Genomic DNA, 19921 nt, shown 5'->3' on the forward strand with positions numbered 1-19921 from the left:
ACACAGCCAATAACATCATCTGACTGCGAGAAGGCATGACATTCTTCCCGCAACATCTGCTTCACTTGTTGTTGTTGAGGCAGAGTTAAATGGCTCAAATCTACTGGAGGGTCCCATGAATCTCCGTTACCGTCTCCTTCCATTGTTTCCGGTAGAACCTGAGTGACAGAGGTTGTGGCTGCAGACTGTGGACTTGCTATTGGTAAGACGGACTTGACTGGCTGCAAAGTTCCTATCTCGGTTTTACCACTGAGCATGATGTCATGGTCTGTTCCATTCTGCACAATGACAGTAATCACTGGGCGGGCTCCCCTTTTCAGAATGTGGAGGGTATCAAAAAGTTCAAGGCCATCAGGGTACAGTGGGTTAACAGGTGGTTCAAACAGCAGTACACTTTCTTGTTTCACGTAAGGCACTTTTACCAGACACTGAATCTGCATAACGGTGTGCTTCAGTATGTTTACAGGCTCTTTCATGGTTCTTACTATGTACTCGCTGGAAACATCTGTAGTTACCAAACTGATGAGGGTATGTACACTTTTCTTCTTTATGCTGGGGAAAGCATTTCTAACAGTCTTGTACAAACACACATTAGTCACATCATGAGATCCATTTGTTTCATTCTGTCTCATTATTTGTTCTATCACATTATACCCAATGATGGGTCGGGATAATTCATGGTCCTTCAAGACAAGCACAGGAATTTTTAACTCTTTCTCATCGGTTACAGGGGATGCCAGCTTGAAATTCAATTCCACCCATCCGCTGTATGGCATGTTTGTTCCATTGGCTGCCACCAACCGCAGACTGTCTGGTGCTTCAGTTGCCTCAGAAATGTTTCTCAATGTCACTGTAGGTGCGTATTTGGCTTTCCACTGCTCATCTATAATGCATACTTGAGAGCCTGTGTCCCATAATGCTTCTGTCTTTTTCTTCTGTAGATAACAGGTCACAAGGCATTGTTTACCTACTAAGGACGTGATGGCAGAATGCTGGTTAACTTGACAAGGGGCAGCTAAAATATTATCAAGCGACTGAAACTCAAGCTGTCTCTCATGGCCCATGCTACATTTCTCGTATTTTGGGGACTTCCCTACTGCTCGGGTCACACCCTGTCCCTCGGGGGCAACCCGCTCTTGTTTAACGGAGCTCCTATCTGAGGCCTGGCACCTTTACTCCTACAGCCAGCTGAGAAGTGTTCGCTGCTGCCACAGTGGTAACAATGGGTGCAAGGTTCTTCTGCTTTCCGCTGCTGGCAATGGAAACATTGTCTGGCTAGTGAGGAACGGGGCTGGCGGAACTGACGAGGGTACTGTTGTGGTGGCACCATATACTGCTGGGAATAATGCTGTGGTGCTGCAAAACTTGATGGCTGAGTTGCATAATTGAAGGACATGGGATGCTGCTGAGGAGAAGGATAAACAAACGGCTGCCCATGGTGAGTTTCTGGCACTGAATAATGCTGATGAGGCTGGAGAGAATGTTCTTGTGAAGCAGCAGACAACTGAACTGGGTTTGCAGGTGGAAGAGGTATTTTCTGTTCCCTCACCTGTTGTGGGCTTTGTGAGAACTGGTGTGGAGACATGTATGGACCTGCCTGTCGTTGATATATAGCCGTATCTGGCTTCCAGGTCTGATGCTCTTGAATTTGGGTCCATCCTGATGTCTGTTGGGAACCCTGAGATGAGATCTGATGCTGTGAGGACACTGCTGCTGCTGGTTCTTTGTTGTAGACTGCAAAACACTGCTGAGGAACAGTTAAGGGCTGTTGGATTGTCTCTTTAATCTGCATGATATCATCACTCAGGCTTTTCAGTTGTGACATTAAATCAAACTTAGACTGTTTGGACTGAGATTTTTGTTCAGGGGCAGGCTCGTTTGGCTGCACAGCATGAACGGTAACATTTTTCTCATATTTTCGTCTGCTTTGCCTTTCAGACTCATTGGAACAAGCCACATTGAGTTTCTCCAGCAACACTTCATCTGGAATGGTGGGGTCTGATAGGTATGGTTGAAGTTCACTTTGGATGCGGTCGTTTTGCAATCCAGTCAAGACTGTGTGCAAAAACATATTCTGAACTAGGGCAGGATCATATTTTAACCCTGAGTCATCCTCCTGAGAAGCAAACACAATTTTCTGTCTCAGATCAAGAGCTCTTATTAGGAAGCTTTGTGGCGTTTCTCTAGAGCGCTGAGCTTCTGTGGTGAGCTGCTTATATAGTTCAGTAGCATTTTTTTCCTGAAAATGAGAACGGAGTATCCGTCTCAGTGTTGGGAGTGTTAATCCTGCCTTTCCTTCTAGATAGCTCCGCAGCTGAAGCCCTGGTGTGATAGCTCTGATGACAGAATCTACTATTTCCTGTTCTACATAGCCCTTGTTGAGTCCACCTTCTATCTGCCGTGCCAGACTAGAAAATGAGAGCCGGTCTTTCTGCCCTAGATCTCCTATGAGACCAGAAATCTTGAAATCTTTCTGCCATGTTGAGGTAACTTGTCTCTGAAATGTGGGTTGAGAATAAACTTGGCCATGGTCTTCATATGTATGTCTGTTTACTGCATTTTGTGGTGCTGTAGGACTAATGTGCATTGCAGAAAACAATTCAGTTGCACTTTCCCCACTTCCTTGCATTGCCCTCTGGAATGTGTTAACATCTCCAGGTTTATTTTCCACTCTCTCTGTAGCCTGTTCTGAAGCATTAATTGTTATTCCCATTAGCTCGCTCAGTTTATCATTAATTGTTAAAAGTTCAGCCATGCCGCCATCTTCTAGCTCTTCTAGCTCAGCTCTCAGTAGATAGTTACTAAGGAGTCGCAACAGATACAAACGAGTTACATTTGTCTCATCCTCTCGTGTCAGGTGAAGGAAGACACTGAGTTTTGCCAGCTTTTCAAGTGATAGTGTGCATAATTTCTCCCCAATTTCATCCTGAAGATGTTTAAGCTCCTCCATTTTTGTTACTGTGTAGACAGGCTGTTCAGAGTAGTGTTTACCTTACTGACTTGACCTTGATGCCACTGGTCACAAACTGAACCCCCAGCGCATGCACTGCTCAATAGACTTTTTTTCTTTTCACCACTCGTCCTGAATGCCTCACACTGCAGTTCATCTGGGTCACTAAAAAGGGGATGATGTTGCTAAATGGGCTCTACCGGTCAGGGAGTCACTCCATCGAACATCAATCCCAGCGGTGCCTCCAAGATTGTAATACTCCTGTAAAGGATGATATTAAATGAATGAGCGTTCAAGCGATGTTTCTTCACCGATGCTTTATCATGAATCAATACAAATGATGTGAATTGCACATGTGCATAGTCTCACACTTTTCAACAGTATATTCACAAATGCATAGTATCAACACAGTATTGACTTAGATGCTGTTACTGTAACCACAAATCACAATTTATGACACAAGGCCAGGTATGTAAATAGGTCCACTCGACTACATAGTCTTCTCTGGGCGTCATACATACATATCAGTGAAAAAGCATGAAATAAACTCATAACAGAAGGAATAAGGAATAACAACATATATAATGAATAAAGTATAACATGAAATGCATATAACAGTACATGTATTTTACATCCGTGTCCTAATAACCAGCGTGCGATCTAATCACGGCACATTTATGCTAACCATGTGCTCGGATTTGATGGTTAACATTAGACCGAGATTATGAACATATCAATCATATGCATCTCGAAAAACAAACAGTATAGAGAACAGCCTTTCTTACAAAACGATTAAAGCAGTGATGGTGTGTCTTGTGTACATTTTATACCTGTAAAGGATGATATTAAATGAATGAGCGTTCAAGCGATGTTTCTTCACCGATGCTTTATCATGAATGAAGCATATCGCGAGAACTCCCGCACGCAGTGGCGCGCACCTTTTCATTCAACCAATCACACACATCCATCTCCAGCTGATAATATGCATATTAAATCGGAACGATAACTCTTATGAAAAATCCCGAAATAGTTGCAACATGTATTTTGATTAACACAGCATTTATAATATGATAGAAATTATATAAATAAAATATAAATCAAATCAAGGAAAATGGATATTGCCACATGAAATATACACAAGAATAAACTGAAAATAATTATAATTATGACAATTATTCAGGATACCACAGTGGCACAAATGAGCTTTGCCACTCCAGTTGCCACCCCAAAACAGCGTATGGGATCGAAGGGCATTGAGAGCGGAACATCGTGATTTTGACTGAAACAGGGTTTTTTGAAAGTCAGAGAATTCCGCGACTTGCGACTATTTGAGGTCCAACAATAAAGTGCCCTCGCGGTCCGGTCTGCCCCCTGTCCTCAATTTCTGCCGAGGGTAGTATATTCATATTTTTGTTTGTGGACGATAAAAATGTCTCCACGATCTGCTTTTGAAGAAATATTGTTGCATTGTGCCGCAGCGCACATTCTATCAGCTGCAGTTCTGGCGCCACGGAATTATTATAATACATTAACATAAGTGTTAACTCAGCGGTAGATTAGTCAAACAGGATACGGCACTTATTCACAAAATTATTATTATTATTGCATCTGCTTTAAATCCTTACTGCTTATTTAAAAGTTTCATTCGTGTGCTTTTCTGACGTTCGGTTCTTCTGCGCACAATCAAAGTGCGGCACGAAAACGAAAAAGCCCTTCAAACTGTGCCCGATTTCTAAGTTCTGTGCTAATACTGTTGAAACACACAAGGTTTATGTAAAGACTAAGTTGGATATGTCTAAAATGAAATTAAACAACTGAAAGAGGATGCATGTCTGTATGCATGCAGGTCTTAAATGGACGGTAGGCTGCATGCTGCCATGTGAATTAAAGGGATAGTTCACCCTAAAATTTAATTTCTGTCATTGTTTATACACTCACATGTTGTCCAAAACCTATATTAACTTCTTTCTTGTGCTGAACACAAAAGAAGATATTTTGTAGAATCTGTGTAACCAAACGGTTTCTGGTTCACATTGACTTTGATAGTAGTAAAACATACTCTGGAAGTCACTGTGAACCAGCAACTGTTTGGTTTTCTTCAAAATAATGCTTATGTTTAGCAGAAGAAGGAAACTCATTCGGGGTTTTTTCTTCACTATTACAATTTTTGGGTGAATTATTCCTTTAATGTTAATAAAACACCAAACCAACAGAGAAAAATCACTCAATACTCTTGACTGAAAAAAAAAAAAAAAAAAAAAAAAAATTAATACAGTTGCTTTAATAGGAATCAGTGTATATAGTGTTTTATTTTTATATTTGCTCATTAATTTTTTTAATGCTCCTGCTAAATACATCTCTTGTACCTGAAAATAAAACACTTTATTTGTATAATATCTGTATTTTTAATGTGTATCTTTGTTCTCATTTTTTAATAACAAAGATAAAATAATGACAAAGATTTTTATCTTCACCCATGCACTTTGGCCTAAATATCCCCCATACTTTTTCATATTTTGTTACCTTAAAATGCTTTATAATAGGGAAATTAGTTTGGCCGTGATGCTCAAACAGCTTGCAAAATAGAAAAACAAACATAACAAAGAATCAGAATAAAATCATGATTTCTAAAAAAACAAAAAACAAAAAAAAAAACAGACTTATTAGATTTTTATTATATCACACCCCCTGAGGGAGAACAAACCCATACAGACTCCACACCCCTGTAAAATAATAATAACATTTGCCTATGTCAACCACCACTAATGCAATTAAATAAACAAATAAAATTAAATTAAAACCATATTTAAAAATAGTTATGTTGCCTCTGCTAATGAGATCATAAATTCAATTTTTATAGTTTCACAAAAATATCTTTTATTTCAACTCTCTTAGTCTCCTTACCCCCTGTAGCCTAATATGTTCCCTTTTATCTAGGCCTAGATGTTTACATTTATTCATTTAGCAGACACTTTTATCCCAAGCCACTTACAACCAGAGAATACCATTCAAATACTGTTCTCATTCTGTTCAAATGAGCAAATGCATTTTTTTTTTCCTGGGGCCGCATTCACAAAGAAACTTATAAGAGGCTAACTGGCGAATTTATGGTAGCACCTACATCTGGAACAGCTTAGAAGAAACATATTAATTTACCTCTTGTCTATACAAACGTGACTTCAGATTAATTTAAAAAAAGCCTACTCATGTAGCAAGTCTTCTCACAAGCAAACACCTGTCACTCATCATCAGGCAATCACTGTGATCTGTTCTATATATGAATCTGTGAATAATAATAATAATATCATCATCATATTATTAATGTTGACCGGGTTTAACTAACTTTTATGTGACAGCCCTATAGTCTAAGAGGCCCTGTGCCTATCTCTGGGTTCCTGGCTTAGAAAAAGATATGCACTAAAACAGATTGTGTGTAGTATAGCTTAATTTTCCACCGATTTTTTCAGTTGTTTATGTTGCCCCCCCAAACATGACATCCTGATAACCCCTCTGCTCGTCTTCCTCAAAAGACTCACTTAAAATAGTCTCTTTCAGTCCTTGCATATAAAGATGTCCCAAAAACTTTGTCTCCCATAGCTCATAGTTTTTCTCATCTCCATCAAAGATTAAACGAGACCATCGGCTTGTCACAGTTTCTTTTTCTCTTCTTCTCATGTTGAAAGACTCGGGTACACGCTTTATCCGTCGCGACTTTCACCCAGTGTCTTAACACTCAAAACATTGTATACCTTGCTCTGGGCCCATAACCTGTTGACAGAGTACGCTAAATAACAGACGAGAAGATACGTCTTTACCAACCGCACAGTCGCTCTGACTGGTGCATTTTTATTAAAACAGAAAAAAAAAAAAAAAACACACGTGCATTCATTCAGTCACTGATTAGGTCACATGACATTTCACAGTGTGACTGGATTGCCTGTCCAAAAAAAAAACAACAACAAAAATACAAATACAAATGAGAGCATACCATTTATACATGTCAACACAAAGAATATCACAGCACAAAACAGTGTAATGCTTTTTTCACACTGTAAGGGGAGCACAGCATCAGATGTGCTTCACTGAAACTGCAACATAAAATGTGATTTTGCAAGACATGCCAGTAACACTTCTGATGAGAACATTAGTTACAATGGATGCCAGAGAACATCCACTGCTAACACATGAGGTGCAAGAGGCCTTAGCAGTATTATACACCAGAAAGAAACAATGAAAGCGGGACAAATTTGACTAAAAGTAACATTAAAGGTGCGATAAAGTTAGAAAATGAGAAAGTGAGGCTAATGCAACTTTAAGTTTACTACTGTTCTTTCTATATGGGAGCCTGAGTTCTTTTTCTCTGCTGAAATATGAAATAGGACAAACCGAAAACAGGTAATAGAGTAAAAACACAGATCAGTAATATCTTCCACCAGTCTAATATTTGTGTTTCTGGTCCATGGTTTTCTTGATCTGTTGATTCTGTGGGGGGTGGGGGTGGGGTGGGACCACCTTTGATGATCAGTTGTACAGTCACTCGTTCATCTGAGGGTGTGATGAAGCAGTTGAACTCTCCTGCATCAGCGTGAGTGAGATCGCTTAGTTTGATGGAGAAGTTTCCTCTCTTATACTCGTCAGGGAAAGTTTGCACTCTATTCTTATACCGTGGGTCCTGTGACTCTAAAGATTCTGTACCTTTAATTAAATCACAAATAGACTCACTAGCTTTGTTTCTCCAAAACACATCAGTGTCTTGAAGTTTAAGATCATGTTGAGTTGAAGAACACGGCAGGAGAACAGAACCACCGATGAAACCCTCTACTGTGACCTCTACTGTGAGCTGCAGAGAGACTGAAAAAACACATACTTTAACTGTAAACAGAATCTGACATCCATACAAGTGGCATTAATTTACCTTTTTTAAACTTAGTTCATATGCTCACCTTTGTTTATCAGCACCGCAAACACAATGATGAAACAGAATCTGCAGAAACAAAACAAAACAAAAAGTTATTTTAGCTTTATTAGTCTTAGCTAGTACAACTTGATATTGGCATCAGGCTTGTTTGAGAGGCGCAGAACTGATAACCAGTGATCATGTTGGTTAAAAAAGTTCTAGAAATAGCTGTGATGTCAGTAGAATCGCAAAAACAACGTATGCAAAGTTTGTTTACCAGTTGCAAAAACTAAAAGTATGATGGGACCAGGCTTGGACTTTATTTTGTGTTTTGGTTCTGTTTGTGTGCGACAGTCGTCCATGAGGAGGGGCTGACACACTCTTTTGGTGAAGCTGTGGCCTAGTGGTTAGAGAGTTTGACTCCTAACACTAGGGTTGTGGGTTTGAGTCTCGGGGCAGCAATATCACGACTGAGGTGCCCTTGAGCAAGGCACCGAACCCCCAACTGTTCACCAGGCACCGCAGCATAAATGATGCCCAGTGCTAAGGGTGTGTGTGTGTGCACTATGGTTCGGTTAAATGCAGAACACAAATCCTGAGTATGGGTCAGCATACTTGGCTGTATGTCACTACACTTCTTTATAGGTATATTTTATTATTAAAGTTTTGTTTGAATGTTCGCCAGTTCCCGCCGCCTCCTTCCCGAGACTATGAACGTTTGTTACACACTGGACTAAATTACTAAATTCAGTACACAGATTACACACCATATTATTAAATCAGACAGACAAGCAGAATAGCCCAGAATATGAACATAACCCAGTAAATTGCACTTTAAGCGTAGGCTGTCCCTCATAGAAAGAAAACGCTTAATTAATGGACTAAGACAGTAGCATAAAAATGACGAATTCAGGATACAGTTTATTAAAAAATTACACATGAAAGGAAGTAAGTCCAGAAGAACAGACGCATTTTCTTCCCAAACCTAATGTAATGCGGAACTGAAAGTATGGGCTCACGTAGCCTACCGCTATTATTCATCACATATCCAAATGTTTTCATATTCGCAATGTATTTGAAGCTAAACCATTATTGATTAAAATAACTGGGCTTTGTACATTCCAATATCAACAGGAAGAAAAATCATAATGAACAAAAATGTGCCGCACTGGAGTAGGTCGGGGCTCACGATACGGCACAGACATAATACTGATTAATTTAAATTGACTGTGTAACATTATATCTGTATTGGTGTTTATTTATTTTAATAATAAACAGGCAGCACTTGCAATGAATATGTGCGCATGAGGCGCTAGCGCGATCAAATCCTTGAGACAAAATACTCCGTCACTTAAGCTACAGCAGGGCATTATTCGATTTTGAATTCAGTTTGAAAATTCAATAATATAAAAGATTATTAGAAATGTTATAAAGCAAACACTGTTACGCTCTCATTTCACTCTGGAACCGAGAATGCAATTTTCCCTGAATATCCAAAATATTGCATATGTGACATTTATTTTATATAGGCCTAACAGTTTAACAAAAAAGGCAATATTAAGTGTACATTAGGGCTGCACGATTAATCGCATGCGATTGTCATGTGTGTCTGGTCAGTAAAGCTGGATCTGTGATTAGTGGGAAATGTCCCATCACCTGCTTTCAAATGGAGTCGCACTTACTACACAGAGCTGTAGTTCACTGAAAAACTACGCAATATCGCTTTCATAATCGCAGATGACTTGCATGCAGTTGTGAACCTTCATTAATCCACGTTTTCTTTATGGGAGGAAAACACTTGTTCTTCTGGGCTTATCTGCTTTCATGTATAATTTATTAATAAAGTGTATACTGAATTCTGTCTTTTTATAACACAGTCTTAGTCCATTAATAAAGTGTTTTCTTTCTATGAGGGATACACTTAAAGTGCAATTGAGCAGGTTATGTTCATATTCTAGGCTATTCTGCATGTCTGTTTTCTTTATTAATAAGGTGTGCACTGAATTTAGTCATCCAATGTTTTACAGGTTTTATTACGTCCCAAAGCTGTACCTTTATAAGAATGCTATTTTATCCAAGTTCAAAATAAAACTCTATGAACCGCTCTATTGTGAACTTAACTTAAAGTAAACAGGAAGTGAAAAAAAACTTTTTTTTTTCTTGTTGCTGATTTCTTCTGAGCGCCACATTAAAAAACCATTAAAAAATATAAATGTTTAAAAAAGGAAATTTTAGAATAAATCAATTCTATACAACTTCTTACCATTGTGCAAATAATATGTAATCATGTAATCTATAAAAAATAGCTGTAGTCTGATTACGAGTTTTTTTTTTTTTTAATTTACACTTATTATGCGTACTTGAGTTATGGAGTCTGATTACGTAGCCCTGCATAGAATTCACTAAATCTTGAAACATCCCTCAAATAATTGCTCTCTTATTAACCTTGACTAAGTAAAAAATAAATAAATAAATAAAATTATATATATATATATATATATATATATATATATATATATATATATATATATATATATATATATATATATACATACATACATATACATATATATATATACATAAACATATATATATATATATATATATATATATATATATGTGTGTGTGTGTGTGTGTGTGTGTGTGTGTGTGTGTGTGGAAATTTAAATTATTCTAATATGCTAAATTCCATCTGATTTTTATAAAAATGTACATTAAATAGGTTATAAATATTAACTTCATTGTCAAAATGTATAACTGAATTAAAAACTTCTATTTATTTCTCTTAACAATATACTGGATGTTGCATAAGCCTAATTATTCTGTAGATTGCCAAACTCTGAATATGACTTAGCTGTAAATTTTGTTCATAAGGGAGCATCTTCACCCATCTTACCCTACTGGTCAAATATTTAATATGTTGAATGCATGGTCTCCGTCTCTGTCAATCAAATTACTATCAAAAAATAAGAATAACAGCACATGCATCACGCCGCAAAGACAAAATAACGTGCTAATGCGAATGGCTACAACAGATATCTGTGATAACCTGCAACTCGCTAATCGCTATTTAATTAAACCACGATTAATGCATTAATGACCTTGAGAGGAGTTTGTTTGTTTGTTTACTAAGTTGTTTGTTAATGCTAGTTTAAATAAACCAGGCCAAATACGAGCGAGCAAACTTTCACTTTGCACATTTCGCGGCAGATCCGAAATATGTGGGAAGCACGATACGGCTCGTTATGTGAAAACCGAATATCATGTAGAAATTATGAACATACCCGATGATCATGTTGTCCCGAAATAATTCATTTAGCTAATACATAATTTGCGAAAACAGAAGGTATCTAACGCTTTGCCGTTTCCGGGAGAAAAAAAAAGTAAGAGCACATTTACAGTCACTTCCCCAGCCTCTTTGTCACTTCCGGTAATAAAGAGGCTCGGGAAGTGACTGTAAATGTTAAGTCCCTGCTGGTGGATAATTGGAACTACACCCGATGGCGTGTTTCTCCATTCTCCCATATACACCCTTTCAAAAACAAACATGATTTCTACTGAAATATAAAGTGTTTTAGAGCTCCTTGTAAGAAATATCAGAAAAAAAATTCATTACAATGTAACGCAAAGTAAAATATTACCATAACATAAAAAAACGCAAATTGTGAGCTACTTAGACGAGACATGCATGAATTATATACCTAGCCTATATAAAGTATGTGTGATTTATTTATTTATTTATTTGAAAAGTTTTAAAAAGTTTTTTGTTTTTATTTTATTTTTTATTGCCAAACATGTAAACATAATCGGGGCGTATGATTGTATCTCTAACAACATTTACAGTGTGAACTGGGAGTTGCAGTCGCCTTTTCAGTGTTGTGACATATTTCCAACTGAAACAGAATATAGGCATGTTTCAATTCGAACACCTATTATTGAATAGGGGGCAGTTTTTCTGTCACACTTCCTCTCCTTCTCCCACTTTCAGCAAACCGTTGGAGGGGTGCGATTAATCAGTTATTATTCTGCCCACTGCTGTTAAACTGACATAATCGGAGAAGGAATGACATTTGCAGAGCCGCTGAAAACCAGAGTTGCGACATTCTTTGATCTTTGGAGCTTTCAAAAGATGTATTCGACAGATAGCGGTCAACGAGATTAGACGCTTGCAGTCGGGGACGTAGTTGAAATGGAGCCGTCAAGCTGGACACTTTCAGCTCTATCACAGATGAAGTGAATATAATGCAGTATTGTGCAATATAATACACAGACGTTTCTGAAACGTTTTCATGAGCAACAGAAACACTTTTTACAACTCTGATCGGAAACGAACAATGAAATTTAATTTTTTACTTAGATTGTGCTTTATTAACGTCTACACCTAGCTCGGCTAGCGTGATTTCACAAAGTACAACATGTTCCTGGATCAATATCCTTGTTGATCCTGGAACAACATTTCCAATCAACCAATCAGAACTGAGATATAACTTTTCAGAAAATATCTATTTTAGGCTTACAATCAGAGTCAGGTGCTTCTACACCCTTGTTAATCAGCTATTATTTCCCACTGATTTTAGGAATAAATGATGGGTAAGGTTAGGTTTAGGGGTAGGGGTAGGGATTGGGATTGGGTCAATTCTATATTTTTGGACAGTAATGTTGATCATCAGAAGATGTTGATCCAGGAACATGTCTTACTTGGCAAAATCACGGCAACCACCTAACTCAACCCTAAACCTACCCCTTACAATAAAAAAAAGTGATTATTGTACAGTGTGACAAAAAATATATTGTATTGATGTGCGCATGCCCAGTAGCGCCATATGTATCCCTTCTGGCCTTAACCCTCCTGCAGCTGTTCTGGAGAAACTGCAGCGGCTGAGTTAGTTGGCTACCAATCGCTATCTCGGTACTTTGATGCCACACATGACAGTTACATGGCATTGGCACCATCTCAAGTAGGACAACATTTCTAACCAGCATACACTGCTTCAAGTCAGAATATGCTCGATCTGTGCAGTGCTGCGTTAACTTCGAACAGAAGTTCCAAAGTTCTGGAATTGAGTCCAATTTTGATTCCTGGTTCTGGAATCTATAGGATTCTATTCCTAGAATCGATTCCTCACTGTTTTTTTTTTTTTTTCATATTCTTCATTCATTTTTTTTTTTTTTTTAGAGAAATCTAATTTCTGACTGCAAGATATAGCTATCGTAGAAAGTAGCTGTCTCATAATATGAAGCTTTGTTTAAAAAAAGAAAAGAAAAATATGATACATTTCAGTAGCTCTGATTGATTTTAAATTGTAGTTTTGTCTGTATTGTCCAATAAATTAGTCATAGCTCACAGCTCAGAAGTGGACATGCATTTTTTGCATGAATGGAACAAGACATTTTTTTTTTTTTAAATAAGTGCACTTAAGTATACTTTTATAAAGTGTACTTATTGCGGAAATAATATACTTGAAAAGAACACACATAAATGCAGATTAAATATGTTTGTTTGTTTTTTCGCTTAAGTACATTGTATTTGTAATTAATTTCAAATGTATCACATTTTAAATTTATATTAAATGCAATAAGTTGAACTTTTGAGTGATTTTTTTTTGAACAACTTAAGTGTGACTTAAGTGGCTCTTTTTAGTACATCTTTATATGAACAATCATATGTTCCTTTTTGCTTCTAGTGTCTTTAAAATATGCTTAAAGTGTACTGTTAATGTATTGACTTGCAATTAATGTGAACTAAAATACACTTTAATCTAAGTGTGAATTAAATGTAATGTTTTTGACCACATAAATGCATATTATTTGTAATTAATTTCAAATATATTACAATTTAAAATTACATTAATTGCAATTAGTTTAACTTTTGAGTGATATTTTTTAACCACTTAAGTGGGACTTTAGTATATTTTATATGTGATTTGAAATATGGTAAATATGTACTTCTGAATAAGCAATTAATGTGAACTAAAATATACTTCAATGTCATATATCTCTGGCAATAAAGTTGAAGTTTAGTATATTAAATAATAATGATAATAATAACCTCTTAATAACCCAGTAACAATCAAAGCAAAAACACAAAATGGTAAATCCTCTACATTTATTGACAGAACAATCTCTAAAACAAATACACAAAAATGCTTTTAGCTGATGCACAAGAAAAACCCAACACTATACAGTTACAACACTTCAACTCACTTCTTAGAAAGAGTCTGGAGAACAATGCTAATTTCACCATCATGGAAAACATCATTGTGGTTAGGTTCAAGTAGGGATGGGTTGAAAGGAGAAGACAAGGATCGGCGTGACTGGGACTTATGTTTATTTCCTCCAAATAAAATAATAAACAAACAAAAGTGCACAAGGGCACATTCACATCTCCCAACTACAGCACAAACAGAAATAACGCTTCAAAGCAGTGCTTTTCCCCAAAAGCAGCAGCTCACGAGTTCTGCTCACACCCTCTATCTCCTGGGACAGGACCGCGTCCACCCCTCTGTCCGATGTGTCTGTCTGTAGAATAAAAGGGAGGGAAAAGTCAGGGGCATTCAAGAGTGGTCAACCACACAGAACAGCCTTAATCTGAGTAAAAGCCTGCTGGCACTTCTCCATCCACTGGACCGTATCTGGTACTTCCTTTTTAGTTAGATCAGTCATCTGGCTTGCGAGGTCCGAATAATTAGGTAGGGGTGCACCGGTTGACCGGCCATAAATCGGAACCGGCCGGTTTTTGCTTAAAAAAGGTTTTTGGTCTTTTTTTGGCTGATTTTAACGGATGCGTGGCATTGACTACAAGGTGCGTTCAACTTGAAGCAGCACTGCACAGAATGATCACTGTATGACATCAAAGTACGGTGAGCGCGATAAGAGAGCACATGGATCCAATGCATTCGAATCGCTCTCACGGTACTTTGATGTCATACATTAGAACGCGCCTATGGTAACATTCGCTATCATGTCATTTGTGTGTGGAAGTATTTCGAAATCTGTGCGCTGGACACGGGCATCCGTACAGCCCTGGAAGTGCAGAGCTACACATCTAAGTCACAGATAGCAGGAAGCGAACAGCCGTTGGTGTACTGGCGCAAAAATAAGAGCCCCTTTCCTGCATTTACTGAAGTTGCGCGAGCGTACTGTACCTGTGACAAAACTGAAAGTTTTTTTTTTATTTCAGTTCTGTATGATTATTATTTATTTTACCTTTAAATTACATCAACTTAATTTAATTTAAAATCACCTGCAGAGACACTGAAAAAACTCATACTTTATCTGTAAACACAATCTGACATCCATACAAGTGGCATTTATTTACCTTTTTTAAACTTAGTTCAGATGCTCACCTTTGTTTATCAGCACCGCAAACACAATGATGAAACAGAATCTGCAGAAAAAAAAAAAAAAACAACAAAAAAGGTTATTTTAGCTTTATTAATCTTAGCTAGTACAGCTTGAGATTGGCATCAGGCTTGTTTGAGAGGCGCAGAACTGATAACCAGTGATCATGTTGGTTAAAAATGTTCTCTAACTAGCTGTGATGTCAGTAGAATCGCAAAAACAACGTATTTAAAGTTTATTTAGCAGTTGCACAAACTAAAAGTATGATGGGAAGCAGAGCTGGGTAGATAATTTATGAATTGTAATCAGTCGCTATATGACTATATGACTGTATCAATGAAAAACATCAAACAATAGCTACATTGCAAACATGAATTTTGAAAAGACTAAATTCACACAGCAATAACATTTCTATCCATCTCAAAGCATTTTAAGTGCATAGTAACAATGAGGAATTGACAAACAATAACAACATTACAAAAATGAATATTAAAGAACACTGATAAAAATGATTTTGTAGTTAAGTAAATACTACATTAAATAATTAAGTTAAGGCAATAATTAAAAATAAAAATAAAGTCAATTCTATGTTAGTACTGAATTTAAGCTTGTAGAAATTAAATTTGGAACTTGTAAGTATATTTTACTTGGAACTGTTTATACGGAGCTCCTAAAGGGTCATAGTGGTGGAAAAAAATCTGAGTAAAAAAATTTGAGGTGGGAGGAATTTTTGCATTATCTTGGAAAACTTTTGCATTCTCTTGCAAAGATATTTGCTTTCCCTCACAATATAATAAGTGCATGCTTATTAAGGCACGGTTTTGGGACATACTAAAATGCTAAATGTAAAACACTGTGTGACGAGAGCCCTGGGAATGGAGTGAGGCTGGTGCAGCACCTGCGCCATTCACCGGTATCGAGTCTCGCTTAGGAGCTTCAGAAGGAGAACTGAAGGAGGGAATGATGCAGTGTTGGGACGAGAGAGGACCAGGCTTGGACTTTATTTTGTGTTTTGGTTCTGTTTGTGTGCGACAGTCGTCCATGAGGAGGGGCTGACGCACTCTTTTGGCAAAGCTGTGGCCTAGTGGTTAGAGAGTTTGACTCCTAACACTAGGGTTGTGGGTTCGAGTCTCGGGGCAGCAATATCACGACTGAGGTGACCTTGAGTAAGGCACCGAACCCCCAATTGCTCCCCAAGCGCCACAGCATAAATGATGCCCAGTGCTCCAGGTGTGTGTTCACTGTGTGTGTGTGTGTGTGTGTGTGCGCACTATGGTTCGGTTAAATGCAGAACACAAATTCTGAGTATGGGTCAGCATACTTGGCTGTATGTCACTACACTTCATTTAGGTATATTTTATTATTAAACTTTTGTTTGAATGTTCGCCGGTTCCCGCCTCCTTCCCGAGACTAAGAACGTTTGTTACACACTGGATGACTAAATTCAGTACACAGATTACACACCATATTATTAAATCAGACAGACAAGCAGAATAGCCCAGAATATGAACATAACCCAGTAAATTGCACTTTAAGCGTAGGCTGTCCCTCATAGAAAGAAAATGCTTAATTAATGGACTAAGACAGTAGCATAAAAATACCAAATTCAGGATACAGTTTATCAAAAATTACACATGAAAGAAAGTAAGCCCAGGAGAACAGATGCATTTTCTTCCCAAACCTAATGTAATGCGAAACTGAAAGTATGGGCTCATGTAGCCTACCGCTATTATTCATCCCATATCCAAATGTTTCCATATTCGCAATGTATTTGAAGCTAAACCGTTATTGTTAACTGGACTTTCTAATATTGTTAACTTTCCAACTTATTGTTAACTTTCCAACTTATTGTTAACGTTCCAATATCAACAGAAAAAAATTTCATAATGAACAAAAATGTGCTGCACTGGAGTAGGTCGGGGCTCACGATACGGCACAGACATAATACTGATTAATTTAAATTGACTGTGTAACATTATATCTGTATTGGTGTTTATTTATTTTAATAATAAACAGGCAGCACTTGCAATGAATATGTGCGCATGAGGCGCTAGCGCGATCAAATCCCTGAGACAATATACTCCGTCACTTAAGCTACAGCAGGGCATTATTCGATTTTGAATTCAGTTTGAAGATTCAATAATATAAAAGATTATTAGAAATGTTATAAAGCAAACACTGTTACGCTCTCATTTCACTCTGGAACCAAGAATGCAATTTTCCCTGAATATCCAAAATATTGCATATGTGACATTTATTTTATATAGGCCTAACAGTTTAACAAAAAAGGCAATATTAAGTGTACATTAGGGCTGCACGATTAATCGCATGCGATTGTCATGTGTGTCTCGTCAGTAAAGCTGGATCTGTGATTAGTGGGAAATGTCCCATCACCTGCTTTCAAATGGAGTCGCACTTACTACACAGAGCTGTAGTTCACTGAAAAACTACGCAATATCGCTTTCATAATCGCAGATGACTTGCATGCAGTTGTGAACCTTCATTAATCCACGTTTTCTTTATGGGAGGAAAACACTTGTTCTTCTGGGCTTATCTGCTTTCATGTATAATTTATTAATAAAGTGTATACTGAATTCTGTCTTTTTATAACACAGTCTTAGTCCATTAATAAAGTGTTTTCTTTCTATGAGGCATACACTTAAAGTGCAATTGAGCAGGTTATGTTCATATTCTAGGCTATTCTGCATGTCTGTTTTCTTTATTAATAAGGTGTGCACTGAATTTAGTCATCGAATGTTTTACAGGTTTTATTATGTCCCAAAGCTGTACATTTATAAGAATGCTATTTTATCCACGTTCAAAATAAAACTCTATGAACCGCTCTATTGTGAACTTAACTTAAAGTAAACAGGAAGTGAAAAAAAACTTTTTTTTTTCTTGTTGCTGATTTCTTCTGAGCGCCACATTAAAAAACCATTAAAAAATATAAATGTTTAAAAAAGGAAATTTTAGAATAAATCAATTCTATACAACTTCTTACCATTGTGCAAATAATATGTAATCATGTAATCTATAAAAAATAGCTGTAGTCTGATTACGAGTTTTTTTTTTTTTAAATTTACACTTATTATGAGTACTTGAGTTATGGAGTCTGATTACGTAGCCCTGCATAGAATTCACTAAATCTTGAAACATCCCTCAAATAATTGCTCTCTTATTAACCTTGACTAAGTAAAAAATAAATAAATAAATAAAATTATATATATATATATATATATATATATATATATATATACATATATATACATATATATATACATATATATATATACATATACATATATATATATATATATATATATATATATATATATATATATATATGTGTGTGTGTGTGTGTGTGTGTGTGTGTGGAAATTTAAATTCTTCTAATATGCTAAATTCCATCTGATTTTTATAAAAATGTACATTAAATAGGTTATAAATATTAACTTCATTGTCAAAATGTATAACTGAATTAAAAGCTTCTATTTATTTCTCTTAACAATATACTGGATGTTGCATAGGCCTAATTATTCTGTAGATTGCCAAACTCTGAATATGACTTAGCTGTAAATTTTGTTCATAAGGGAGCATCTTCACCCATCTTACCCTACTGGTCAAATATTTAATATGTTGAATGCATGGTCTCCGTCTCTGTCAATCAAATTACTATCAAAAAATAAGAATAACAGCACATGCATCACGCCGCAAAGACAAAATAACGTGCTAATGCGAATGGCTACAACAGATATCTGTGATAACCTGCAACTCGCTAATGGCTATTTAATTAAACCACGATAAATGCATTAATGACCTTGAGAGGAGTTTGTTTGTTTGTTTACTAAGTTGTTTGTTAATGCTAGTTTAAATAAACCAGGCCAAATACGAGCGAGCAAACTTTCACTTTGCACATTTCGCGGCAGATCCGAAATATGTGGGAAGCACGATACGGCTCGTTATGTGAAAACCGAATATCATGTAGAAATTATGAACATACCCGATGATCATGTTGTCCCGAAATAATTCATTTAGCTAATACATAATTTGCGAAAACAGAAGGTATCTAACGCTTTGCCGTTTCCGGGAGAAAAAAAAAGTAAGAGCACATTTACAGTCACTTCCCCAGCCTCTTTGTCACTTCCGGTAATAAAGAGGCTCGGGAAGTGACTGTAAATGTTAAGTCCCTGCTGGTGGATAATTGGAACTACACCCGATGGCGTGTTTCTCCATTCTCCCATATACACCCTTTCAAAAACAAACATGATTTCTACTGAAATATAAAGTGTTTTAGAGCTCCTTGTAAGAAATATCAGAAAAAAAATTCATTACAATGTAACGCAAAGTAAAATATTACCATAACATAAAAAAACGCAAATTGTGAGCTACTTAGACGAGACATGCATGAATTATATACCTAGCCTATATAAAGTATGTGTGATTTATTTATTTATTTATTTGAAAAGTTTTAAAAAGTTTTTTGTTTTTATTTTATTTTTTATTGCCAAACATGTAAACATAATCGGGGCGTATGATTGTATCTCTAACAACATTTACAGTGTGAACTGGGAGTTGCAGTCGCCTTTTCAGTGTTGTGACATATTTCCAACTGAAACAGAATACGTATAGGCATGTTGACTTGAAGCAGTTCTGCGCAGATCGATCGGTGTATGATGTCAAAGTACGGCGAGGGCGATTAGAGAGCAGATGACTCATTATTCTTTCGAAACGCT

At 36.8% G+C, this 19921-nt stretch overlaps 1 protein-coding gene and 1 long non-coding RNA gene across 6 annotated transcripts in view; both read right to left on the reverse strand.

Moving 5' to 3' along the window:
• Positions 1-6456: 6456 nt before the first annotated feature.
• Positions 6457-19921, reverse strand: part of LOC127987535 (CD276 antigen homolog) — a 31505-nt gene continuing 18040 nt past the window's right edge. Inside the window, exons 4-5 of one of the 2 annotated variants that reach the window (XM_052589902.1) lie at positions 7463-7645; positions 6460-7432 (exon numbers count right to left, since the gene is read on the reverse strand). In XM_052589902.1, coding sequence (XP_052445862.1) covers positions 7284-7432; positions 7463-7645 — 332 coding nt within the window. In that variant the 3' untranslated portion in view covers positions 6460-7283. Of the gene's footprint in view, positions 7433-7462; positions 7646-19921 lie in introns of both variants that reach the window. The other variant, XM_052589903.1, reaches the window with a different exon arrangement.
• Positions 7652-19790, reverse strand: LOC127987537 (uncharacterized). 4 transcript variants are annotated; one of them, XR_008161238.1, is made up of 3 exons: positions 19189-19790; positions 7894-7934; positions 7652-7801 (listed from the first exon to the last, which is right to left on the reverse strand). It is a non-coding gene; the product is annotated as an uncharacterized LOC127987537 (long non-coding RNA). The 4 variants fall into 4 exon arrangements; XR_008161236.1 differs by lacking the exon at positions 7894-7934 and adding an exon at positions 15194-15234 and having other exon boundaries at positions 19189-19789; XR_008161237.1 differs by lacking the exon at positions 19189-19790 and adding an exon at positions 11132-11757.

This window comes from Carassius gibelio, chromosome B22, assembly GCF_023724105.1.
Source record: "Carassius gibelio isolate Cgi1373 ecotype wild population from Czech Republic chromosome B22, carGib1.2-hapl.c, whole genome shotgun sequence".
NCBI lineage: Eukaryota > Metazoa > Chordata > Actinopteri > Cypriniformes > Cyprinidae > Carassius > Carassius gibelio.